The sequence below is a fragment of the Lynx rufus genome, unplaced genomic scaffold, assembly GCF_022079265.1.
Source record: "Lynx rufus isolate CCGP_SWC_20201006 ecotype Redwood Valley unplaced genomic scaffold, mLynRuf1.p SCAF_4, whole genome shotgun sequence".
NCBI classification, from domain to species: domain Eukaryota; kingdom Metazoa; phylum Chordata; class Mammalia; order Carnivora; family Felidae; genus Lynx; species Lynx rufus.
The window spans coordinates 19894924-19921467 of record NW_025814856.1 but is presented as its reverse complement, the minus strand read 5'-3'; the positions used below and the strand labels follow the sequence as shown (position 1 = coordinate 19921467).

Below are 26544 nucleotides of genomic sequence, written 5' to 3'. Positions count from 1 at the left end.
GGATGGCTTTCTCATCTTCTGTCTCCCCAACCAAGCAAGACTGGGTCTGTCTTGCTGGCTGCCAGATCCTAGCATCCGGCACAGAGCAGGCACAGATCAGAGTCAACAAATACTATGGAAAGGAAGGTTGGGCGGCCGTGGAGGGCATGAGGGGTCTCCCTGGGTCAAAGGCAACGAGTGATTTTTTTTTAAATAAAGACACTTTATTTACAGGTAATACAAAATAAACCACAGGACAAACTACTATGCACGGGGAGGGATGGCCCCCACAATAACCCCCCTCCCCATCCCAGAATAACTTATGTAAAAAATTAAAAAGGCCCTAGAAGGAGGGAAGGGTGGGGCTGGAAGCACCTTTGCTGATTGGGGATTGGGGCCGGTGGTCCTCGGCCATCCTGTTCCAGGGCAGAGTAGACCCTGGCTTGCTCCCTTCTGAGTCCTGCCTGGGCCTAGCAAGGAGGGGACACGCTGCGAGGACAGTTGGTGGCTGCTGCAGAGGCTCCCGGGCCAAGGACCCTGACTTCTGACTCTGAAGGGTTGGAATAAGTAGGTAGGTAAGTGGCTGCGGGGGCGGGCATGGAGTTGGGGTTATTGCAATGCTCCAGCTGACTTCCTCCTGGCCCTGGATGTGGGGGTGCACCGGATTCCAGGGAGCAGCTGTGTGGGGGCAGGAATGTGGGGTCTTCAAAGCGACGATGTTGTTGAATCTACCACCTCACGGCCGTTGCAAACGGTGGGGACAAACTGGGAGCCAGACCCTAGGAAAGGAAGTCAGAGATTGGGGCCAACCCTGAGGTCCTTTACAGAGGCAGGCAGCAGGGCAAGCAGGAGTGTGGAGGGAAGTTTCCCGCCTTCACCCCTCCCTCTCCTATCCAGCCTCATCTAAGGAGCTCTCCACCTCCAGCCAAGGAATCCCAGCAACCCAAGGAGTGGTCCCCATGTTGAGGAGCTGAGGCAGAGAGCAGGCTGCTTAGGGTGAATGCTGACCTTGGCCGAGGCTGGAGCTGGCCCTGGTGGCGGCGCTGCTGAAGCGGCTGGTGGGTGCACGATGGCTAACCACGTTCTTCTGTGGCTGGAAAAGGATGATGTGCAGCTTGGGCGCAAAGAGACAGCCGAGCACCACAGAGCCGCTGAGGCTGACCGACACGCACATGGTGGTGGTCTGCACCTGGGATGGGTGAAGTCAAGGATGAGTCTAGCCCCATGACCCCTGTCAGGCTGCAGGGTTAGGGAGTAGGGGAGATGGTAAGCATCCAACACTGGGTCTTGGTCCACTTGCCAAGCCCCAAAGGATTTCTAGGAAGGTGGGCACAGTCCCAGCGTCAGCCCGTGAACCACCTTCCCAGGGAGATCAAAGTTCCAGCTGAGGGGGGTGAACATGCAGGGTTGCAGGAATGTATGTGTGCATCGGAGTGTGTCTGCCAGTGTGTGTATAAGTGTGTATCTGCATGCATATGCGTGCAGGTATGTGTGTGTGCATGAGTGTGTGTGTGTGCATGTGTGCATGTGTGGATACTGCGTGTGTGTGTGTGTCCAGGTTAGTCCTTAGCCAACTATGATTGGCATGCAAATGCAAATCATATGCAAATGCAGGCTGAGTCAGAGCAGATTCCCTCCCCAGCCCTGGCCTCCACCAACCAGGCAGGTGGCCCAGCAGGTGCAACAACAGCCAAACCCAGCCGCCCTGACCCCCAGCACTGCCCACCATACCTCTGTCCTGGGGGAAAGGGCCTTTGCAGGGGCTCTTGTCTCGATTTTCCTGCTCCTTTAATTGTTAAGATTGTCAGTTCAGACCCTGCTCTACACTCCCAAGCTGAGTGACCTTAGGCAAGGGATTGAACCTCCCTGAGTCTCCGTTTCTTCGTCTGTAAAATGGGGAGAGCCACGGAGTTTACTCCAGAGTTGTGAGGATTCACCAAGATGATCCTCTTACTGTCTAGAGGACAGCTCATCTGTCACCTCTGCAGAGAGGCATTCCCTGACCACCCCCATTTAAAGCAGCCATGGCCCCCTAGAAGGTGAGGAGACCTATGAGACACTCAGTGCCAGTTGGAACTTTGCTTGGAAGCCACCAACTGGGGTACAGTTTCCACCTGCTTAAAACTCCCTCAACCCTATCCCCTAGATCTCCTACTGCTCTGTGCTTTAGCTTCTCTGCCTTTCCTGCTTTCATCTCTCAACCCCAGAGCTGCACAACTCCAGGGGCACTGTGCTACACTGCAAGGCTCCAAGAGGCATCAGAGCATGGTACCCTCTGAGACCATGTGGCCTGATAGCCCACCATTCCCATTCCCATTTTCCACCCTCACCTCTGCCTATCTTGCACCATTTGTGCCTCCCCTCCTCAACAAGGGAGGTCAATGCACGCCCTCTGCTCCAATTGGCCTCTGTATTGACTGCCCTTCCCTACCTTCTCCATCCAACCTATTGAAACCTGCCTGTCTTGCAGAGCCCAGTTCAAGGACTCCTCTTCCAAGAAGCCCTCCATGATTCTCTCTCTCTCTTTCTCTCTCTCTCTCTCTCTCTCTCACACACACACACACACACACACACACACACACACACACACACCACATACACACCACACACACACCTCCCTCTTCTGTGCTCTCACTAGGACCTAAACAAGTCAACAACATTTCCTGACTTAGTTCTTTAGTTGATCCCCTGGTCACCCACCCACTAGCCCAGGAGCTACCCAAGAGCAGAAACCAAGTGTCCCCTTCTGCAGCCAACCCCTCCATGGAGCAGGGCAGAGCATCGGCCCATCTGGACATATTTCAGTCCATGCCTCTCCTCGAGCTTAGGGGGTGACATCTGAGTCCTGAAATCTCAGCTCTAACTCCTCCACCTCCTTGTCCATTGTCTTAGTCCCCACTCAACCTTCCCACCTTCCCCTGGGATCTAGTCCCAACTGGGCCACTGCAAGCTGGGTGAGCTTTCAGCCTATCGGAGCCTCAGAGTTATCAGAAGAGTAAATGAGACACCAGGAAACAAGAGGTCCAGGACCCACCCCCAACCCCGCTGCCACTCTGTGGCAGGTGGCTCACCCGGTAGTCACTGGAGGTGACATAGAAGATGGGCAGGAAGGCCAGCCAGATGATGCAGGTGGTGTACATGGTAAAGCCTATGAATTTGGCCTCATTGAAGTTCTCGGGGCACTTGCGGGTCTTGAAGGCATAGAGCGTGCAGAGCGCGATGAGGAGCACGTTGTAGGCCAGTGAGCCCAGCATGCTTGCATCTCGATGGTTGCAGCGCAATGTCACTACCTCCCGCCGCTCCGGGGCTGTCTCCTTGCCGGTGCCCGGTGCCTCCACCACCAGCCAGGCAGCCACAATGAGCAGCTGGCCCGAGATAAGCGCCAGGCAGATGGCCACCTGTGAGGCAGGACTGATGAAGCGTGGCCGCTGGGCTCCCTCCCGGGCCCCACCGAAAATGCGCGCGATGCGGTTGGTCTTGGTGAGCAGAGCTGAGTAGCAGACAGAGAAGGCGGTGCCCAAACCAAGGCGCCGTAGGGTGCACACCACCGTGGATGGCTTGGCAATGAAGATGAAGGTCATGCAGTAGCAGAGGAAGACACCGCCCAGCAGGATGTAGCAGAGCTCTCGGCCTGAGGCCTTAACCACTGGGGTGGCATTGTGCCGCACAAAGACACCCAGCACGAAGAGGGTGGCCAGGGCGCCTAGGCAGGCAATGGTGACTGGTCCCACGGCCCAAGCATCGCCCCAGCGGATGTACTCCTGGGGCAGCTCAAAGCAGCCAGTCAGGCTGGCGTTGGGCCAGTAGCCCAGGCCACAGTCAGCACAAGTGAACTCGTCCAGCCGGTACTCGTAAGGCTGGCAGGGGATGCAGAGCCAGCAGCAGACTTCCCCTGGCTGCACACTCTTCACCTCATTCTGGAGACAGGGCTCACTGCAGCGAGACGTGGGCAGGGGGCCAGCCAAGGGCGAGGCCCATGGGATGAGGCTGGTGTCCAGGGTCAGGCCTTCTGCCCAGTAGCCCACCTTCTGGTAGCGATAGCGCCCACTGCCTGCCCGCAGGTAGGTGAAGATGTTGTAGCGACCGATACCATCACCAAAGCGGTCGAAGCGGACTTCATTGTGTGTGTCAGCTGGGCGGAAGGGGGCTGGAATTGGGGAGGGAAGAGAAGGTTGGATTGGTGGGTAGTCTTGATGTGACCTCCACCCTCACCCTAACATGGAACCCAGACCCCGACCTGAGGCCACTCCTTGTCCTTTTGAGCCCCATCCCAACACTAAAGCTGGACTTAACCCCAGCCATTGTTCTAAATGAGAGGCTACAACAAATCTCAACTCTAAACTCCAAATAAAACCCCAACCTCAAAGCCCAGGCATCTCCACAAACCTAATGTCCACACCAACACCCAACCATGACTCCCCAAAACCTAGCTTTATGCCTAGTCTCCAGTAACTTCCAACCCAGACCCCAGACCCTAGACCCCAACCTTATCACAACACACACTGCAGCCCTCCCCCCAGACTTAACACGGACACCCTCACACCTAAATTCAGCCTCAGGTCCAGTCCTGGTCCCACTTAATTCTCTTGATGACAAGTCAACTCTCTCCCCTCTAGTCCTAATACTCACATCAGTGCTAGCCAAACCCCAACTTTAGATGTGCTCATCACGCAGCTCACAAGGCACTTCTCTTCCCCATCTCCCCTCACCCGGGAACCTCACATCTCCCAGCCGGGCTCAAGAGGAAGCAGGACCCCTGTCATCCCAGGTCCCAGTGAGAAGTTGGGGTTCATACTAGCAGATGATGTGCATAAGGCTCCATATGGTGAATGATGCAGCCTGGAGTCCCTTGCAGGTTCCATGTAACCCCTGCTCCTTCAAGCCAGCCTCAAAGTCCTCAGAATCCAACTTGAGCCCTCCAATAAATCCTACCTAGCTCAGTGGGCTGAATTGAGCCTTGCTCTGATGGCAACCTCATGCACCCGAGTCCAATCCTAACCCCTCCCCTGATTCTCCCACAACTCTGAATATAAATCTCATTGGAATTATTCTTCTTCTTAACCCTGGGCCAGTAGGCTTTGGGAGCCCTGGCACCCTCCCACTGCTCCTACAGTGATACTTCCTGAAGCACAGTGATGATTCTGAGGCGTTCATTTTTCGTAAAGCTGGAATGTTCATTAAAATAAATTTTGGTATGAAGAGACTGTGGCCACCTTGAATGGAAAATCAAGACGAGGAATAGAATTTTCCCAGAAAATAGAGTGCCACCTGATGCTCACTCTCAACCCACCCTTATTCTGACTCCCACTGATGTTTTGCTGCCTGAGAATGGGCTCGAGGGCCCCCAGTCCCTACTCTCCGCATGATAAAGAGGCAGGAGGGAGAGAGAGAGCAAGGTTCAAACAGGAACTAGAGACCCTCAGTGCAGGACTAGGCCAGAAAGTGAAACCTCAGCCCTGGCTTCAGTTGGAGTCCCCTCTGTCTAGCCATCCTTGTCCTGGATCACATCCCAGCCCTCCCCCACCCCCGGGTGACTCCCTCACTTGCTGTAGGCTACGTTTTCTTAGTCAGGTAATGGAACCTGAAGACCCGATCCCTCTTGCCTGCTGAAGGCCAGAAAACTGCTGGACACTAGCCAGCCCCATTACCATCAAACTTGACATTGAGCACGAAGTCCTTGTAGAGGCGGCGCCCGTTGACAGGCCGCATTGCATCACAGAGGTGTGTGGTGTTGGGGCAGAGGGCTCGGTGCATGTTGTGCAGTGCATGGGCCATGGCATACACTGCGTTGACCACAAACATGATCTTGGACTCTTGCTCAAAGGGCACGGAGCGCAGCGAGTGGGCTGCACAATCTCGCCGCCGGAAGCTACAGCCAAACCTCTGCTCCCAGAACTCACGGAACCAGGGGTTCCGGCTGTTGTTCCAAGGGTCCAGGCTCCGGAAGTAGGAGGCAAAGTCGCTGATGGGATAGGAGGCCAGCTCGATAGTGATGGCGCCCTCAGCGGCCCCCTCGCTGCCGGCCACCACGCTCTCCAGGGCGCCCCAGCCATCACTGGCCACCCAGGTGAAGCTGGCGTTGAGACGCCGGGTGGCTGCGAGGAGCTCGCGTGCGTCCTCGGAGCGGGTGAACAGGACAGCCACACGGGCACTGGGCTTCTGCAGTAGGGCTCGCACCACGCCTTCGAAAGCTGCACGGCTCATGGCACGGCCCACCTTCTCCGAGGTGGCCACGCAGATGTTGCGGGCACGGGCCTCCAGCTCAAAGGCTTCGATGCCTGTCTCACCATAGTCACCCTCGGACGCCACCGTGGACACATATGTCCAGTTGAAGAAGCGGAGAATCTCGGCCATGGCCTTGGCTTGGAAGAAGTCGGGGGGCACAGTGCGGGCAAAGTAGTCATAGCGGGACTTGTCGCTCAGCTTGGCACTGGTGGAGGCATAGCTGATCTGTGGAATCTGAAATAGCCGCAGGAGGTTGGCCACCTGGGGGACCAGTAGAGAGGGCCAAGATCAGAGATCAGGTCAAACTCGAAAGACAGATGTGTTCCTCACAGCTACTCGACCTTGGGATCAAGTGTCTGTGTAGTCAGCCCTGAGGTCTGCTTCTCCCCAAAGACCCATACCCTGTCTTGATGTGTCTTCCCTCTGGGGGTAGGGAGTGTTCCACTCCTTCCCAAGGGCTGGGAGAGAGAAGACCTAGGGCTGAGGCACCTGGCTCCAGAGCCACACCAGGACCCCTCTACTGTCCCCCTTCAGATGCAGAGCAGTAGCAAAAGTAGGGAAGCAAGGGAAGGCCCAAAGCTTGGGCTGGGGAGAGGTTGGTACTTGGCTGCACAGGGCAGGGGGCAGGGCACTAGCTGGGATGCTCAGGGCTCTTGGGCTCTCTACCTATTTGGGCCAGGTAACCTTTCCCCAGAGTCCATCCTGATGGAATGATGGAGAAAGAAGGAAAAGGCTTCCTCAGGAAAGGAGACCCAGATCTTGGCTGCCATCGGATGGTTGAACTTGAAATAAACAAGGCTTCCTGCTTACCACTGACCACCTGGCAGGCCATCTCCTACCCTTGGGTCCCTAGGACCTGCCCGCTAGAGTGGGAGACAGACAAGGACATGATGGGATGGGTAGGTGAGAGCAGGACAAGGCCCAGGTTCCACACGTGGGAGCTAGGTCCTGCCTTTGCACCTGGGACACAGGCTCTTACTCTGACAGTCTCAATGCCTTCTCCTCTCGTACTTTCTGCCTCTGTGTCCCTGGGCAAGTTAGCAAACCTCCCTGAGCCTCAGTTTCTCATTCCTGCCTGATGAGGCTGCTGAGTAGGGAAAAATGAAAATGCATGTGAGGTCACAGTGCCGGGCAAAAGGAAGACGATAGGGGTTTGGGCAGGAGAGATGGGGTTGAAATGAGGAGGAATTATTAACAGGCAGGTTCAGCCTAAGATGAAGGGCTGGGCCTTGTTTTGACTCAGACAAGGAAAAAGCAGACCAATTTTGAAGTGTGGGCCCTGGTACAGGAGGCAGGCAACTTGGGGTGGGAGGAAAGTAACTGGACTCCTGGAGATGAATGCATGGAGCCCTAAGAACTGTGGAGAGGGTGGATGCTGGGAAAGCACCCTGGAGGCCCCTGAAAGCATCAGCAGGTGGGATGTGGCAGATGTGGGTGCCGGCACAGCCATACCTGTCCAAGTTGCTACTGGCCACCTCCAGCAGCTGGGACTAGCAGAACAGGTAACTCACTTCCTGCAGTAAGAGGATGAGGAGGCCTCCCCCATCCCAGGTCAGAAGCTGCCTCCACAGTTCAGACTCCTGCTTCATTTCTCCTGACTAAGTGTGCCAGGTCAGGGGTCCTGGCCCTGCCTCTGACTGCAGTGCCCTTAGCTGGCCTCGTAAAGGAAGCTGAAGCCCCAGCCAAGGCCCTCTGTGCAAATCCTAATCCTGATCCCAGTTCTGGCCTCATCTTCTGGCAACCTATTCTGGGCACCAGGCAGGTAAGTGTCCAGGCAAGAGGTGGGACCCAGTCAGGGAGGGGGAGGGTCCCACATGGGCTAAAGCAGCCACGCATGCCCAGGGATATCAGCTGGGCCAGTCTGTGAGAAAGCAGGAGGGAGGGTCTCATTCCCTTACCTTCCCACCCCTGCAAATCCTGTCCCCCCAAAGACCCTAAGGGACCCTCCCCCCACTTCACCCATTCTGCTTCTTTTCCTCCGGGGTCCCCATCCCTGTTTCTCTTCTCTGGGATGCTCCTGGCTTCTACCTTTCACCCCTTTCTAGTCCATGGAGAGGTGATCTGACAGAGCTGGAGGCCCTTGGCTGTGAGCTCTAGGTGAATGTCTCCACTTTGCCAGTGCCTGCCACTCTTCAAGCCTCAGTTTCCTCATCTATAAAATGGGTTAATAACAATAGCAGTTAATATTGATTATGCCTCTGACACAAGCTTTGCATGTATTACCTCATTAAATTTCCACCGCAACCTTAAGAGTGGCAAGTGTTATGAGTCCTGTTCTGTAAGGAGGAAACTGAGGCACAGAAGAGAGAAATAGCATCCAGTGTCACATAGTATGTCTGGGAGCCAGGATTCACACCTGGGGTTCTGATCCAAGAGGCCTGGCTATTAAGCTTCTTAGGACTCTTTAACATCAGCTGTGTGTGTGTATGTGATGTGGGATGTTTTCCTTATACAATTTCTAAATTGTGGGATTTAGCACAATGGGATGGGATTTAGCACAATTGTGGGATTTAGTAGCAAGTGGGATGTTTTCCTTATACAATTTCTAAAAGTCAGCCTGCATCATGTGACAGGGGCACTTTCTTGGTATTCTGTAAAAAGCTACTTAAAGGAAGCTCCTCGCCCCCCTTCTAATACATGGCAGCCTAGAGCCCCTGCTCAAAGGGAATTCTGGGCCCCTGCCTCTGGCCTCCCTCCCCAGTCCCCATTTGGGCAGCCCCACATACCTGAATGGAGACGTCGCTGTAGGAGCCGCCAATGACACCAGTGATGGCAGTGGGAGCATCACCGTGGGTGGCATAAGAGCCGTCGGGGCAGATGTGGCGTGAGCCATCGGCACCACGGCTAAGTGAGGCACGCACGAAGTCGAGTGCCTGCTCCAGGGCATGTGTGTCCTTGGAGCAGCTGTCGAGTATGTGCGCGCCCAGGCGCACACCCGGCAGCAGGCGTGGGTCACGGTTGATGCGGTCCAGTGCAAAAAGCATGGCCTCCAGGCGCTGGATGCCACGATGCTCATTGACAGGCCCACACTCCTCTGCCGGGCCGCCCTTCTGATGTACCGGGAACAGCCCACCCAGGACCAGGTCCCCCTCCAGGGTCAGCACCTTCTTGGCGGGGCCCTCAGCCACAGTGCCCCATAGCAGAAGCAGTGCCAGGAGCCCAAGCAGTGATCCCATTGTCCCAAAGGGGATGGATGGGTCCAGCAGACCTGGGCCTCCAGGGGATGAGGGTAGAAGCAGCAAAGGCAAAGAAAGGAGAAAACAGGGACCAGGAAAGGACAGGCAGGAAGAGAGATAAGAAGGGGCCCAGCTCCTGCAGAGAAAGAGACAGACAGACAAACAGGGAGAGGTGGAACCCGAGAGTGGCTACCCCTTCTGACTCTGCCGTCCCCAATTCCCTCACCTAGGGACTTTCCTAGGGAGCCAGGGAGAGGTGGTATCACTGACTAAGCTGAGAAGCTCCTGAGACACCCATTGACCTGTTTCTCAGCCTTGCCCTCATCTGGGTCTTTAGATGGCCTCTGTGCCCATTCCATACTCAGCAGAGAGGGAGGGAGGCAGACAGTAGAGGCCCAGACATACGTTAGGAGAACTCAGCTAACACCAATCCTGCTGTGAATCAAAGAGTGTCCAAGACCTTGCACAAATCTCCCAGGACCCCAAAATCAACACCTTTGCAGCAGGAGCCAGGTTAGAGTATAAACTTAGGGGTCCAATCTCTATCTTGAATCTTGCATTCCCAGAAATGAGCCATTGTGCCTGAGAAACCACCACAGAAGAGGGAAGGAAAAATCTCCGAAGGGTAGTCTCCAACTCCTAGAGAGCCTGGAACCCAGGGTGAGCACCCAAGGGTCCTAGCCTCTAGTTCTTAAAAAGCCATCCCCAGAGCCCCTGACTGAGGATGTAATAGAGACTCTAGACCCTGGGAGTTTGACAGCAAGGTGGAGAGGTTGGCCCCAGGGAGGGAAACTGAAGTGGCCACAGGTCTTAAGTCAACAGGAAAAGTCAATGTGAGCATATGTGTGTGTCCAGGGACAGGGTCAGTTCATCTAGTCAAAATCTCAAAATTGCTCAAGGTGAGACTTTTGGGCACCTCAGCTCTGCATAGAATGCCGTTTGAGACTTTATGCTCCTGTGTTTTCTTCAGCTCAGAACCAAGCATCAGAACCATCTCTAATCTCCTTATCCTCATCCTTTCCCTATCCTGTCCACCCTGGCCCTGGCCCTGGCCCTCAGGGACCCCTCCTTCCCTCTTCCACTCTGCACTTCATTTGTGCCCCAGCTACCCTCCCAGATGCCCACCCCACACAGGCTCTCACAATCACGCAGGCTTGGGAAGGCTAGGAGAAGGAAACTGAGGCTGAATAAGGTTAGCCACTAGTTCAAGGACCCCATGTCCTGGCACAGAGACTGGGGTTCTTCACTTTGCCCCTCAGCTCCCCAGGGTTAATCTCCCACTGGTGCCAGGGCAAGGAGACTGGGATCCTGTGGGTACCGAGAAAGCAACAGTTCAACCAGGCAACCAGGAGAGAGAGGCAAGCATGAAGACCAACACAGATGAGGAAGGGACCCAGATGGGGGCTGAGGTCCAAACGGGTCAAAACCACAAGCCTCCCACAGGGGCGGCCAGGACCCAAATTCAGACAGGGACAATACCCTGAAGGGAGATAGAATCCCAGAGGCGGGCAGCCAGGGGGCCTGGGCAAGGAGTGATTGAGACCGGTAGGCTGACACAAAGATAGAGGCACAGACAGAAAGACAGACCAAAGGATGTAAGGAGAGGAGGAACGAAGGAGCGTGATGCAGGGCGTGCGTTCTCTGGGGAAGAAAGGCGGGACGCCTGGGGTTGTCTTCCCGCTTCCCAGAGCTCCTGGCGAGCTCTGGCTGGACGCCCCGGCCCGAGCGCCCCAGAACTCGAGGGCCCGCGGGACGCTGGGACATGGGGTCAGGATCTATAAGGTCGGCGGCGGCCGCGGCACCACGGGCTTACCCTACCTGGCGCGCCCGACTCCGGCGCGGAGAGAAACGGAGAGGAGCCGGGGGCGCAGGGTTCCAGCTCTCGCTCACTAGCTCGCTCTCTCGGTAGCTCTGCGCTCTCCGTCCGCCCGCTCGCCCGGCCGCTTTCAATCGCGGCCCGCCCCGCCCCTGGCCCCGGCCCGCCCCCAGCCCCTCCTCCGTTCCTCCCCACTCCGGATCTCCCGCTCCCAACCCGGCCTCCGCCTCCCTCCAGACTCCTGCACCGCTCCGTGCCCTGCGCCTCTGGCTTGTGTTCTTCGCGGGGCTTTCGTCCCGGAGCTGTCCACCGCGTGGTGCTGAATCCTCGGGCGCTCCTGCTATGCGCAGGAGCAGGTGCCTATCTGCCCCCTCTACCCCGCGGTCAGACTGCATCCCACAGAGCAGCGGGCACGGGACAAGGGACACGGGGCTGGTAAGGTCACTGAGCCCCAGGAGGTGCGCACAATGTTATGGCGTTCCATCTTTGAGAGCGGAGGGGCTAGCCGTAGGGTCCAAAGGTGCCATTGGGAGATAGGTAAGGGGGCATGTGGGAGATAGGTAGAGAGCTTAGCCTGCTGCGACGAGTCTTTCCCTGTCCTCACATCCATTCTCTCCATCCACAGACTGCAGCTCAGTCCACATGCCAGGCCTGGGGTAGGGGCATATGTCTTTGGCCCTACGTGAGAGCTGGGGCCTGAGTCACTAGAGGAAGAGATGGGGGGGGCGGTCAGAGGAGAATGGGGCCTCCTCTTCCTGCAGATGACCTTTAAAGCTGCTATCCACCCCCTACACACACCCCGCCCTGACCTCCTCCCCCACCAACCTCCACTAATCCCCACCCTCATATACAAATATTTATGGCAAAGATATATCAACCTGGGGTGTGTGGGGGGTGCTACAGAGCCAGTGACTAGGGTCAACCCTAAGGGACATGCTGGGGCTGGCAGGGGATCTGGGAGGGGAGGAGGGGTGGGGAGGATGCTCCTGAAACTGGCTGCTGCGTAGGAGGGAACAGGAGCTGGAGCCCGAGCAGAGGGAGGACAGCTCTGAGAAGATGCTCTTGACTCTTCTTCTCTCCTGCAGCAGAATGGAGAAGGACGCCCCCATGGGTAGAAGGTGGTGGATAAACTGCAGCCCCTGATTGTGCTGAAGGGTTCGGGGGAGGGGGCCCACACCCAGGTTTAGCCCTGGAGCCTGCATGAAGCATGCACACACTAGGTGCTAAGGCACACAGCATCCCTGTATCTGCTCCCCTGGCACTGCCCTTTCTTCCACAGGTGTCAGCAGAGGCAAAGCTAGCTCAGACACATGCTAATGAGCACATGCCAAGCCCAGGTCCCTCTGGCACATGCACCTACATGTGTGTTTGGCAGTTAGGGGGGAGGGGTGTCACCAAGAAAGGATAGACTTTATCCCAGGATGCAGAAACCCAGTACCCCCACTGGGTTGGAAAGAGCACGGCTGTGAAACACACACATCAAACACAAACACAAACTCCATTGCTAATGGGAGGTAGGTGAGGTGACAGCAGAATGAGGGTTCAGAGCTGTCAGACAAGGCTGGGGAGACAGATATGTTGTCTTCCAGCCCTGGCTGCTCTCATCCTCTCTGGCTGGTTCAGAGCAACTGCTGCCTGGGGTAAGTGAGTGATGAGCTGGGCCCTTGGAGCAGAGGGGTTGATAGCAGCAGGGTGCTGAGGTAAGAGGACCACACAGCAATCCCTGCCCCCCTCACTAAGACAGCCTCACAAAAGACACAGGGCTTTAAACACAGCACCAGTCCCAGAGGCCCATTATGCGGCCCACAGAAGTGGCCTACACAGTCCCACTGCAGCACATGGACATGCATGTATGTCCACATGTATGTACCCAGCTCTGCAGCCACCACTCCCAGCCGTGCACACAAAGACACCCAGCCTTACAGACTTGTATATATGGACATGGCCACACACAGAGAAGTATATGCAACTATACACACAGATCTACACACAGCCATAATACATAACTTTACATGCAGACAAGCAGCTGTATATATAGACACCCCATCATATACATATAACCATACACATGGACATATCTACACATATATAAACTCACAGACACAGATGCACTGACCTATAGCTTTACATGTGACACACAGAAAAGCACATAGCTTTACATGTGAACACACAATACAGCTGTACACAGACACACAGCTACACACAGATAGATGTATATGGACAAAGCCCCCACAGTGATGCTCCTAGCCAGCCAGTCTCACACCTCTGTCAGTACCATCACATATAGTTAAGACACATAAAGCACAGTACCACGTGCATATAACCACATAGCCATCCACACAAATACAGCCACACTCAGCCACAATCACATCCTAATGCCTACTTGGGCACAGCTTCACCTGAGACCATCATGAACAGACCCACCTTAGTTACACACACAGAGCCAAAGGCATGTGTGCATGTGTGCAGTTACACACAAAGGTACACAGACACTGGCAGGCACAGCAGGGATGTCTTCACCTGCTAACTAGATACCAGCATGAGCATGGGCACACTTGAGCTACAGATACAAAGGCATCCCTCGGAAGCAAAGGCAGGCTGTGAGCTCCCCACTCCTGGGCCCCGAAGGGCACCCCATGCTTGGCCCTTACTCCCCTTGACCTGTTCTGCCTGTTTCCCAGCAGCCTGGGGAGCCTTTGGGGCTGCTGCAACAGAGAAGCAGCTGTCAACTGGAGCCACAGAGCAGGGAGTGGAGGGCCTTCAATACCCCGCTTCCTCCTCTCACCCCAGGGTACCTTGACATATTCCCTCCTCTCCCCAGGCTAGGGGTACTTCTGCCCACCCCCAACCTATCTGCACAGGGCTCCTCAGGGTGAAACAAACACACAAATGCACAGCCCAAATCCAGGTGAAACAAGAAAATTGTATGCTTTATTCTGGTTCTGGAAGCTCCAATGTGAATCTGAAAAAAGATGTCAGAGGGGCAGTAGCCCCGGGGTCTGGGTGCAGATTACAGTCCCTGGCTCCTTTGGCCCTGGGAGCCAAAAGTGTGGTAAGAAGGCTTAGCTAGAGCCCAGGGCAGTGGAAATCAGGTCCCCCTGAGGCCCCAGGCCCCAGCCTGGGCCTGAGAGGTGAAGGAGGAAGAGGGCTGGAGAGTCTGCTCAGTTCCTTAGCGATTGCACCCCAGGAGGGTATGAGCCTAGGGTTACTCCTCACCCTTCTCGGGGGTACTAGGTTCCCGGGGCCACTTGGCAGCCCCTAGGGGTTCAGCCTCAGGGCTCAGCCTTGGCTCTCCCAGGGGTCCCTCGCCTTCCAGGTCCAGCTCCTCAAAGGATGAGCCACTGGCGCCCGACTCGCTATAGCTGTGCTCACTGCGGGTGTCACCATCGTCCCAGCCACGGCTGCTCACCCCAGGGGACAGTGTGGCAGCTGAAGTCTCCCGGCTGCCAGGACCAACCTCCAGGCTTACAGAACTCGTGTCACTCATCGTATCAGCTCCTGGACCAGGAAGAGGGAGTACACATTAGCTAGGACCCCCATGCCCTCCCCTCCTCCAGGGAGAGGACAGAGGCCTTATCACTTGTTCAGCAATCCAGCATACATAGTGTGCTCATGAATAATAAAGCGGGCCCTGGCTCAGGAGACTCGTTGCAGCTGGCCTCTGGCCTCTGCCCTGAGCAGGGCTGCACTGACAGGGCAAAGGAAGAGAGGGCGGGGGAGGGCAGTCAGCTGTGCACTCCTCTCCCTCCCCTGAAATAGCCTCACAGCTCCCTGCACGCCCACAAAGCCTGCTGCCCCACCCCCACCCCCCAACAGTCCATTAAGGACCACTCAGCCCTGAGGTGAGGAGCTAAGGGTAGAACAAAAAGACTCAAGTACTGTCCCCTCCTCCACCCCCATTTCAGGCTTAGAGAAAGGTTTGTTCAAGGCCAGCTACAGACAGTGCCTACAAGGCATGAGGACAGGAGAATGGACCAGGAGGCCTACTCTCTTGTCCCCTCCCCCATGCAGGGCTCCCCAAGGAGCAGCCATATCCAGGAAGGCAGCTGGCCTCAGCCTCTGGCCCACAGAGCCCTGATTTGAGGAGGCAGCTAGGGCAGGAGTGGGATGGAGAAGTCCTAGGAAACCAGCTGCAAGGAAGGAGGGTACTGGGATAAAGCATTTTAAAGGCTTTCTTCCCATATGCATGGGTCATCCCAGAGGAGCCCTTAAATATCTCCAATGACTGGTGGTTCCTGAGCCACAAGGCAGCAGAAGGGGACCAGAAGAGCACTCTGAGGGCAGCTGGAGAGCCCTGAGACAGGGGTGATGGTTCAGGTCCCTCCCAGCCTGTTCCTCCCACCCCTAACATCCTCCAGGCAAGCAGACACTTCATCTGCCCTCTTCAGGAGCAACCCTTCAATTCATCTCCCCAGATCAGAGAAACTGACAACAGTTGGCAGGGGGCAAGGAGGGACAAAGAGCTCAGACCTGCTGTGTAAGAATCCAGATTGAGAGAAGGCTGATATGTCTCCCTTCCTATGTGAGAGGGAGAGGGGCAGCTGTCAAACATCACAGAGGTGAAGGGTGGGCCAACTTCCCCAGATCCTGTCTCCATGGTGATGGAGCCCCGAGCCAGGAGCAGCTGGGGAATGCTTGGCATTTGGACTTGGCCTCGAACTTACACTGTGCCTCAGATGGGGACTAGCGTAAGGATGGGGAGACTTGGAGTCCGCTCTCCAGTCCCCTTGGCCCTGAGAAGATGTCCTTTGGGCCAACTGGCAGAGGTGAAGGGGACCCTGGAAGTGCCAGGCTTCTGGTCCAGGGCCCTCTTCTGGCTGGGCCCCAATCATGACGCCCAGAATAGAGGCATCCATGAGTGACCTTGGGTTACATCCTGAGTTATGGGTGGTTCCTTCTGACTCTGGGGCAGGACTCCAGCCTCTTAGTCACTCCTTAAATGATAATCAGTGCACCAGGGGCTGTAGGCCTGAAAAGAGCAAATGAAATGGGGCCCCCAGGCCCCATTAAACTGTCATGTTCCACCAGCCCACTTACCCAATGGCTCTCTTGGGATCTGGATATGGGAACCTGCCTGCTTAGCTGCCAGCTGCCTCCTCCTCCCTCTCCCAGCTCCTAGGCTAGGGGTGATCAGAGGAAGGAGCCCAGGGAGGCCCCTTCAGGCTGGGGCCCAGTATGCTGGGATAAGGACAGCCCCTGGGGACATTTCTGGCAAATGAGTCCAAGGCAGGGAAGTGGCATCCCTCTAGGCCTACCAAGGTCTGCACCAGAGGAAGTTCCAGATCTTGGGCCTGTGTCCCAGGGCACAGGAGGCCTGGCAAGGAAGAATAGCACCTAAGTCTCTAGGGCTGCTGGGGCAGGGAATGAAGCTACCACCTTCACCCCAGTCCCTCCTTCCTCCAATGCCCACAGCCAGTGCAGGGAGATCAAATATTCATTGCTTCTCTGGAGCTAAATAATACATCAATGTAATAACAGGCATAAGGCAGCTAATCATCCCCTTTCACCTCGTAGCCCAAGTGGAGGCCCCAGTGGGGAGGCAGGCAGGGGCAGGCCAAGCCCTGGGCAGCCAAGTACCCAGCACACACTGCCATGCAAATGACATGCACCTGGCAGACACATGCTCAGAGTCTGCCCTGGGTGTCAGGGCAGACCCTGTCAGAGGTGGGCAGACCCCTTGGTGCCCCCACCAGGGAGTGGGCGGGCAGGCTAGTGGGGAGGACAGGCCAAGGCTCTGGGGGTGTGGGAGCCACGGCTGCAGCCAGCTGCAGCAGGTGCCAAGCAGTCCTTCAACACCCCTGGCAGGCAGTGTTTGGGAGAGAAGCTGGGTGGGTGGGCCAAGGACGGGGTGGGGGTGGGGTGTAAGCAGCACAGGGAGGTTGAAGGAAGGTCAAGGCACTCCCCCTTCCTTCCCTGGGGACTGCCTGGGCCTGCTGACCTTGTGCCATGTCTTGTGCCCACAGTAGGGGCACTGAAGAATGTCTGCTGGGCTCCACCAGGCGGGTGGAGCAGTGCCCCATGGAGATAATTAAGTGGCAGATGAAGTTAACTGTGTTGGACACGGCCTCTAGGGAGTGGAGACTGACTCTCAGTACCCCAACCCCCTGCTACAACGTACACCACTCTAGGGTGACCTTGGCTATGGAAGACTGGCTGGGCAGACGAAATCTAAAGAGAGAGGGACAGCTGCTCTCCTCCAGCCCTGTACCACTCCCACAGGTCTTGGGCCTCCAGAATCGATTACACAAGGCTCCACGAGCATGGACAAGGGCTGGATTCCTTAGGATATTACCAGCAGGCCCCCTTGCTCCTGGGAACAGCCCAGGGTCACAGAGGTGATGGAAGGGAGGGGGGCTGAGAGCAGGCAAACCACCAGCTGGCCTGGACCTGGGATATGAAGGCTGGCTCTGGTGGAAGGGGCAGGCACTGATCTTCTGGCTGCCCTCTGCATGCTCTCTGGCTGCTCTTCAGAAGGGAGAAAGCATCCTTCTTCTGGCTGGGTTCCATACCGGGGGACAGGAGAACAACCTGTTCCCTTCTGTACCTTCCAGATCCAGTGCCAGGCTTACTCCCTGATGAGCCCCACCCAAGTGATGCTTTTCCCAAACAGCTGCATCTACCTCCCATGAGCATCCAGCTGTCTGTGAGCTCAGTTTCCAAGGGTACTCCCTGTTGCATCTGAAGGGAATCCAGGCAGGGTCTTTGTATCTGTGTTGCCAGGGGTAACATGTGTGAATCCACATCTACATGGATCCATGTATCTGGAAACAGGCAATTCTGCATGTGGGTCCGGGGTAGGCACGTCTCCTTCCTCCACCTCTGTCAAGCTTAGCCTGGACACCCACAGTGCCAACCCAGCCATGGAGGAGTCTCCTAAACCATGCCCCACATGTCCAGGGAGAGGCTCCACAGAGGGCCCCACCATCCTTACCTGTGCCATCCATCTGGGCGTCAGTGGCCTCTGCGGGCCCTCGGCTTTTCCGCTCTGTCTCCTTCACCTCAGGCACGTAGAAGTCTCCCTGCCGTGCCAGCGGGCACATGAAATAGATATGGTCTTGCTGGTAGATCTCTAGCCGAGGGTGGGCACACAGCTTCCGCCCCTTGTTGGAAAGTGGCAAAAGGTGGAATGAGATCTATGGGGCTTCTGACCCACTTGTCCCTGAGAGGCCCTAGGAACTGTCGATTGTGCACTCCCTCCCAGGGGGCTGGCTCTGTCTCCTAACTCAATCTCCCCCAAGTGCCAAACCTCTGCTGAGGGAGGCACACACAGAGCACCCTAAGAGCAGGGCCCCATACTCCAGGAGGCAGTGGTCTAACGAACAGGAGTCCTTTGGACAACACCCCGGGGCAGGTGCTAAAAGAATCCAGGGGCCTGGAACCACTGGTCCTATCTGTATGCCTGCAACCAAAAGACTGTTCCAGAAAGCAATGGTCTCAAGGAGCCATGAAGCTTAGCGCCCCAGACTACCCCAGGGACAGGGACACCATGAACTGTGGCCCCAGCCACCCAAGCCAAGCCAAGTTGTGACCTGCTAGGTTTCCCATCCCAGGATCCTCAGGCCCTGACGTCCCCTCCACCCTGGACAATATTGATTGACCCAGAGATATCAGAAAGGAAAGGTCACTGCCCCTGACCCTTAGGCTTCCAGCTCCTGCCCTTGCAGACATGTTACTGACAAACCCTGGACAGGGGCTCCCGGCCAACTAAACCCCTCTTGCACTCCCATTCCCCTACCAGGTCAGGTCTATGCCAACCTTCAAGGTTACCAGATATGGTTGGTTCCCACCCCTTCTAGCACCTTCCCAGAGTTTCAGCCAAGGGGAAAGAGGCAGACCCTAGGCTGGAGGGGCAGGCAGGACAAGTAGAACTAGCACCGAACATCACCCCAATTCCCCAGGGAGCCGAAGTACCAGTTTATAGGGCCCCAAGTTCTGAGACAGGCACTCTACTCCCCTCTGCCTGGACACAAAACCCAAAGATCTCCCCACCCCCAGGGTGTGTGGAAGGGGGCAAAGACACATGCCAGAGCTGCACTGAGGCATTCAGAAACACTCACAACAGGGGTCAAGCCCATTTTGCTCCCCAGCCTGCCCCCCTTTCCTGCCATGGAGTGCAATTACCCACTAAGATGACTGTGAGGCCCCTGCCCTATCACTGCTCACCCGCCAGCCTTCACAACACGACTATTTATAGCACATGCCCGGCTCTCATCATGAGCTCTGAAATGAGCCTTCCACTTAGCAGTAATGAAAGACTTATTGCCTGGTAGGGAGAAGCCACTCTAGGACTCCACTTGTCCACCTCCCTGGCCAACATTAGGGTTGAGGAACCCCTTCCAATTAAAGCAGTGAAGAAGGGTAAAAATGAACCCCCCAGGGAAAGAGAAGAGGAAAAGTGAGCCTGGAAGGTTTATCAGCCAGGGAGTCCAGCAGCCAGAAGGGACAGGGTATGTCTAGGACCCCGCAGGGTAAGTAGATGGCCTGGCCAAGGTCCACCTGCAGCTCACCTCACCTGACTCCATGGGTAATGCGGGCAAGGCCCTGCACCCTAAGTCTCCATGTGCTCAAACACTGCAGGGTCGGTGAAGGAAAGTCATTATTTTCAATAGTTTGAGTCCAGTATTTTTTGCCAATTTGGGTGCTCTTCATGCTACCTCATGAGTCCACATGCCCAGCTCCTCCCATCTCCACATACACTGATGGCTGCCTCTGCTTTTCCAGCTACCCACACACTCACTCAGCCCTGGTCCTCAGGAGGATGAACAAAAACACGACATCAGGAAGTAGGAGCTACCAGGCTCTGGGGGTTACTCTAATGCCAGCACTGGGAGCATCTGCCAAACCTGAGCCCCCCTCAGTGAACTATGCCATGTCACAAGCCCAGGGTCGGGGGGGTCTCCCTGAAGAAAGTCCAAGTCCTTCCTTGGTAGCTAGAGGGAAGAAAAAGGTCCCCGAAACCAATCAGGGCATAGCCTTCACCAACATGCCCATGCTCTGGGTATTCAAAAGGTGCAGAGGAAATCTGCTGAGTGGTCATCAGCCACGTGGTAGTCCATATCTCAAGGGATGTACAACTTTAGCTTTGGGAGATGCTCCCAGGAACAAGAGTCTGTGCCCACCGAGAAATTCCAGGGACAATGGAACCCTACGCCAACTCTTGTCAACACTCAAACCACCTGCCTGGCTTCCCTTCTAGAAGTAACAGGGATGATAAGAGAGAGTAGTCCTTTTTTCAGTCTCCCCTCTAGGCTGGGCATCAGGGTGGGCAGTACCAGGCAGCCACCCTTACCACCTGCTTTGCCAGCCCCCTCATTGGCAGGCGAGAGGCAGCTCTGTGGCTGCTCTGCGCATCTGCCTCCTCCGGAGAGCCCGGCTCTGAAGTTGCCTGGCTGTGGACAGCCTCGTTGCCATGGAAACTGCAGCCTCCATCCTTGCCGTCGCCTTCATCTCAAAGCCATCGGGGAGAACAGAGGAACAGGGGAGACAGAGGAGAGAGAGAGAGAACTGGCCTGCTACACAGCCCTTCCTTCCCTGTCCAGCTCTCCCTCCTTATAGCATCCCACACAAGGAGTGCCAGCTGCCCATGCCTGCCCCCAGGCCCCTGGAGGGGCAGCCTCCCACCCAAACCCAGCCTGGTCCTCCCCCCACCACCTGGGGGCCCCTGGGCCCTCCTTGGTGGAAGGAGACAGGGAGCTAATTAAAAATCTCACTGACGGCTCAGCCTCAAATCATTTTAACACATGCCAGGTCCTGTCAAAATTCAGACTCGGGGCAAAGGAGAGAAGCAGGAGGAAAGCAAAGGTGCAAACTTCCTACTCAGGCCCATAGGCAAGGGAGGGGTTTATAGTTGTCCCTGTAGCCTCTCCTCAAGCCCCCCTCCATGTTCTGCCCCCAGAGCAATAATGAGCCCAACTGGGGCTGGGGGATGAGGGACAGGACTAGCCATAAGCCCTGTCCCTAACGGATTAGGCAGAGGACAAGCCTTGCCCTGCCCCCCCGCCCCCTGCAGCCAGGTAGAGCCTCTGAGGGAAGAGAGGGTAAACCATGGGCCAGCTCTCAGGTCCTTGCTACACAGAAGGAGCTGTGACCTGGGATGCATGTCAATGAGCTGATAAATATTGGAAAATCATTGGAGAAAGGCAAGACCAGCTGCCTCTCCCTCAGCTAGCCCCAGGGAGCCCTTGGAGAACAGACTGTCAAGGGACAAGGACACCAAGTCAATGCCACACTGACTGGTACTGCTGGGCAAAGGGGACTGGATGGGCCTGGTGTCCTTCCAGCCCTGGGCACACCCCCTCCCACAGCCCAGATAGCCAGAGGCTCCAGGAAGCATCAACAGGACAGGGGAATCTACTCTGGCCACTGAAGCCACCGGCTATTTGATGAAGCCACAACCCAAAGCAACTCACTCCCACACAGAATCAAGGAGACCACAAGGTCTCTCTCCTTGGAGGGAGAGATGCAGTCATCCACAATCCTTCCTACCTAATAGGAAAAAAGTCACTATGCCAAGGGGCCACCAGGAACTGCTAGAAACTGGATTCAGGAGTTCTAGTTCCTCAGACACATCTCCAAGGCTTACCTCCCACCTGGGCTTTTCATAGAAGAAACAAGAGGGGGACTTGGAACACCACCCATAATGCAGGGATTTCCAGGAGACCTGTCAACGGCACTTCCTCCAATACCACTGCTGCACTGACATGGGCTCATCCCCCTAGGGGTGCTGATAGACAAGGGAAGAAACGGTGTACACAGGCTGCCAGGGTGCCACTGCCTCAGCTACCTTGGTAACACACCATATATTCCCTTCTCACCTCAGGCTGAGCTCATTACTGGGTGGGTGGAAGGCAAGGATTTTGGCCCATGCAGCTTAGGGCTCCTACAGAGGCTTAGATGGTCATGGTGGGCCAAGGTTTCCCCATGCCACCCGCAGTGCTTCCCCTGGTAGTTCATACTGCATCAGGAGAGGGGAGGATGAGAGTAAGAGAGAAGACCTGAACTATTCTCATTTGAGCACCAACCAACCCATGCCCTTGGCTTTGGCTAGATGTGGGAAGGGGATGTGGGGCAGAAAAGGTCAGGTCCAGGTGGAGACTGAGGTTGGATCACACTCCCAACCTGCCTGGATGCTGGGTCTGCTCAGAGCTAGGTGGACTCAAATCCCCAAAAGGATGAGGCAAAGGGTACAGGTCAAGGATTGGTTCACACATCTCCCACCTGCATTTGAGCCCCAGAAAAAGATGAGTTCTGCTCTGTTGTCTCTACCCAATCACAGCCCTTTGCCTCACTGGGGTGAGGGGCTCTGAGCCTCCCTGTTCACCCTGAGCTGCCCAGTCCTACCCATCCCTCCATTCCAGGCTGGACAGCTGGGCAGCTACAATGCCAGCAAACAGCTGTTGCATCCCACCCGAGGTGGTGGCATCTCCTCACTGGGTGAAGTGAGGCATGCTCATTTTTAATTACACAGGCACCAATGTGTACCCGCCTGCACACAGCACTCCCTACAAATGGGGGCTCAGACCCTGGAGGCCCCTTAGGCAACTGGTCTGCATCACACGTGCAAAGTGATGGGGGAGGCACAGCAGGCGCTGCTACAGCTAGAATGTGGCACATTGTTATTATTCTGCCCAGGAACTTCCATCAACTTCCCTCTCCCTGGCTGTCTCTCATCCCCACCGGGCCTCCCAACAGCCTCTGGCCCAGAACCTAAACCTGTCTGTGGAGTGGGAGGGGATAGCACGAGATAGCTCTGGGGTCCCTGCAGTGCCACCAGGGAGAGCCTGCAGAAGGGTGGGTGAGAACCCTCCCCCCGCCACTTGTAGCAGGAGGGCTCGAAGCTATGAAAATGATGGGCAAAGGAGACAAAGAGTGAGATGGAGCTGCCAGGGAGGGGAGCGAAGGGGCAGAAGTGGCAGAGAGAGCTCCAGGCAAGAACCCAGAGCCTAGCTATTGATGAATAGATGGCTTCTCTATGGGTCTCAATATTCCCAACTGTAAAATAAAGAGACTGGAACAGATGATCCTAAAAGAAGTGAGAAACTGGAAAAGGTGAATAAAAACACCATCACTGAAAGATAGGACAATTATATACTTGAAAAACTCAAAAGGAGTCAATTGGAGAAACCACCACAAATGTTAAGATCACAAAATTAACAAAACAGCCAAGCCCAGTTTTCTGTGCACCAGTCAGCTACTTAGAAAACATAATGGAAGCAACAGATGAAGGCTTTGTGGGGTCATGTCTACCTGAAAGCCCCCCAGATGGCAAGGGAGGGGCTGGCAGAGGAGCCAGGCTTGGGCAGGAAGCTGGGAAAGACTGCAAAAAGGGGATGGTGTGAGGGAGAGTAGGGTGGGGAAGGAGGGCGCTGTGCCTGGCACCCCAGCCTGCTGTGCCTGCTGGCGCCACTGCCTCAAGACTTTTCATTTTCACCTCAGAGCCAACAGCTTGCCATGCAATTTACACCTCTGCTCATATTCCTGCATACCCAGGCTTCCTGGGCAGCTCAAGAGGGGGCCTCGGCAGCCATCAGACCAGGGCAGACTGGGGCACTAAGGAGCAGGGGAGGATGATTCCCTCTAAGTAGGCACAGGAGACCCAGGCCCTTAAGCATCCTAGTTCCCATCTGAACCAGGAAGCCTCTGACCCTGCAGCCAAGCCCAGCCTTTCCCTTTCCCAGGGCCCAGAAGGCCAATTTCCAACCCCAGCTCAGTCCCAATCTGGCCTTCTTAGGTCCTTGTGGAGTAGGACCAGGGGGCAGGGAGCCCGAGGGTGAGGACCTTATGGGAGACTTGGAAGCTCAGCCCTGGGATCCCCCCCACTCTCCCTTCCAAATATGGGAGGGGAGCCACGGCCTCCCAGACGCTGCTGTTACCATGGCAGGCTCCACATCCCACCCCTCTCCAAGACCCAGCCATTCTCTGAAGCATCTGTGCAGTCAAGGACCTTGAGCCCTGTAAGGTTCACAAGCTGACAAATATGTTACTGATTGATTATCCAGCAGCAGGAAGGCTGCTCGGTGCAGATGGAACCATGAAGCCAACCACCTGGGAGCCAGAGACATCAGGAAGTGCCAGAGGGGAAGGACAAGTGGGCAAGTAAGGATGAAGAGGAGAGGGGGAAGGAGGTAGGTGAGGAGGCGGTCCTGAATTTCTCATCTCTAACTGGTACCTCTGACTTCTGCCCTCCACCCACCCCCTAGGAAAGCCCTTTCTCTGGAGACTTAGGTTTTCCTATCTGTATAATCAGACAGCTAAACTTCCTTATCTGAGGGCTCTGCTAAAGGGCAGAGTTTTTCTGCTCTGGATGACAAGCCCCCTCCTCAAAATCTCTCCCCTTTCCCTCATTCCTGGAATCCCAAGCTTTGTGGAGAGGAACAACAGAATTCTTCCTTGGTAAATCCCATCTGCCTAGGGAAGAAGACTCCCTCTGGATTGGTGACAGCCCAACCCCACAGCACCATCCAGACAAGCCTCAGCCCCCAGGGTCCTGAGGACTGCCAAGCTACCACATCTGAGCTGGTATTTCGAGAGTAGTGGCTCCCACGCCCGCCCCAGCAAAGGCTGGCTTTGTGCTTTCAGCCCTGGGGTAGGGGAGGGGAAAGAGGTGAAGCCAGAGAGACTGAGGAGCAGGTTCTAGGGCCTAGGCCAGCAGAGGGGAGAGACCTGGCCTCCTGTGGGTACCAGCCTCCAGGGGGAGTTCACTAAGAGGAGTCAGGGAAGCCATGCCCTGATAAGGTAGGGGGCTTCTCTTGGTTTGAAGGCATCTGGGAGTAGAGTGTCATTCAGAGCTCAGCTATGTGGCCTCCAGCTCTCCCTCCCCATCTCTGTGCTGAAGTCCTGTTACAAAGCCCAGCTTGGATGCTGTCACTCATCTGCTCAGACACTATCAGTGGCTGCCTGGAGCATTTAGGACCCAGCTTCATCTCTTGGGCCCGAACTTTTGCTCCTCCCCTGCACTCTAGCCACAATGTACATAAGCCATGCCCAAATCAGTGACTCTGCCTGACCTCCTTTTTCACCTCGGGAAATGCTACCTTTCTTTCAAAGCTAAGCCTAAATGCCACCACCTTCCAAAGGTTGCTTTGCCTTTCCTGGTGAATCCATCCCTCCCCTTCCCACCCCACTCTCCCTGGGCATGCCTAATCCCTGTGACTGGGGGAAATGGGCAAGGAAAGAATTCTTGGGGCCTGTCACTCAGCCCCAGGTCCTGGCACTGCTAAGAGTGCAGGTGGCAGCACCGGCAAGTGAGCCTCAGTAAGGGAAGCCTGGGAATGGAGCTGTCTCCACCTCACTGGGGGTGAGGATATGAGGCCCAATAAGGGACCTGCAGCAGCTGCTTCCTGTGCCCAGAGCAACTGCGAAGGTCTTCCTTAATGGGAACCTGCTGGGCAAATGGGCAGCCAGGCTCTTCCTGCCTTTGCTTCTGGCTCCCCAAGCTGACTTCCAGACCAGTAGCTTCAGCTCTGACTGCCCACCTACTACAGAAAGAGGGTCAATTAGATGTTGGCTCACACTGCTGCCAACCCATGCTCACTCTGGGGACCATCCCAAGTGTATCCCAAGTTCATGACAAGTCCTGAACCTCTTGGGCCCAGCCCCATTCATGGATGAGGCTAAGTGGCAAAAGGCACAAAACCATCAGAATGATACTCGGCCCAGGGCATCCAGTCTGGACTCAGCCACTGACCTTGGGTAACCTCCCTTTTCCAGGGAATGTCGGCTTTGATTGTGACCCTACGATTGCCTCCTAGCTGGTTCCCCCATCCCCTGAACAATGCAGCATAAAAGAGGGCTCAGTAAATAACTGCTGAGGTAAGCAACTGAGCTGAGGTGCCAAGAGAGCCTCCCTTATTAAAAATAAAGTTCAGGGCCACCTGGGTGGCTCAGTTGGTTAAGTGTCTGACTCTCAATTTTGGCTCAGGTCGTGATCTCACAGTTTGTGGGTTTGAGCCCCATATCGGGCTCCACACTGGCAGTGTGGAGCCTGCTTGGGATTTTCTCTCTCTCTCTCTCTCTCTCTCCCTCTCTCTGCCCCTCCCCAGCTCTCTCTCTTTCAAAGTAAATAAATTCTGAAAAAAACCATAAAGCTAGGAACCCTCCCACATTTGCTCAGCAAAGGTGATGGGCACAGAGAGCGATTACCCTAAATTTCACATCCCACTGGGGTGTCCTCACCTAGATTCCCAATGCCTGGGCCATGTTACTCCACACTAGTGTTCTAGCCCCAGAGCAGACTCAAATCCTGCCCGCCCCCAGCACTGACTCCCTCAAGGTTACCCAGGTAGGATAAGTGGAAACACATACAGAAGATTCTGAGCCACTGGAGAGGACCCCAGGCTGACCATGCTA

General features: G+C 55.7%; 2 protein-coding genes across 4 annotated transcripts in view; both read right to left on the bottom strand.

Moving 5' to 3' along the window:
* Positions 1-203: 203 nt before the first annotated feature.
* On the bottom strand, positions 204-11250 carry GRM2 (glutamate metabotropic receptor 2). Its single transcript, XM_047097302.1, has 5 exons — positions 8931-11250; positions 5628-6465; positions 3051-4126; positions 988-1168; positions 204-758 (listed from the first exon to the last, which is right to left on the bottom strand). The coding sequence occupies exons 1-5, from the start codon at positions 9378-9380 to the stop codon at positions 685-687; spliced, it is 2619 nt and encodes an 872-aa protein (XP_046953258.1). The 5' UTR covers positions 9381-11250; the 3' UTR covers positions 204-684.
* Positions 11251-14099: 2849 nt separating this feature from the next.
* TEX264 (testis expressed 264, ER-phagy receptor) overlaps positions 14100-26544 on the bottom strand; it is a 30895-nt gene continuing 18450 nt past the window's right edge. For all 3 annotated transcript variants that reach the window (XM_047095965.1, XM_047095966.1, XM_047095967.1), the window contains 2 exons: positions 18128-18296; positions 14100-14694 (listed from right to left, as the gene is read on the bottom strand). In XM_047095965.1, the coding sequence (XP_046951921.1) occupies positions 14402-14694; positions 18128-18296 (462 nt within the window). In that variant the 3' untranslated portion in view covers positions 14100-14401. The remainder of the gene's footprint in view (positions 14695-18127; positions 18297-26544) is intronic.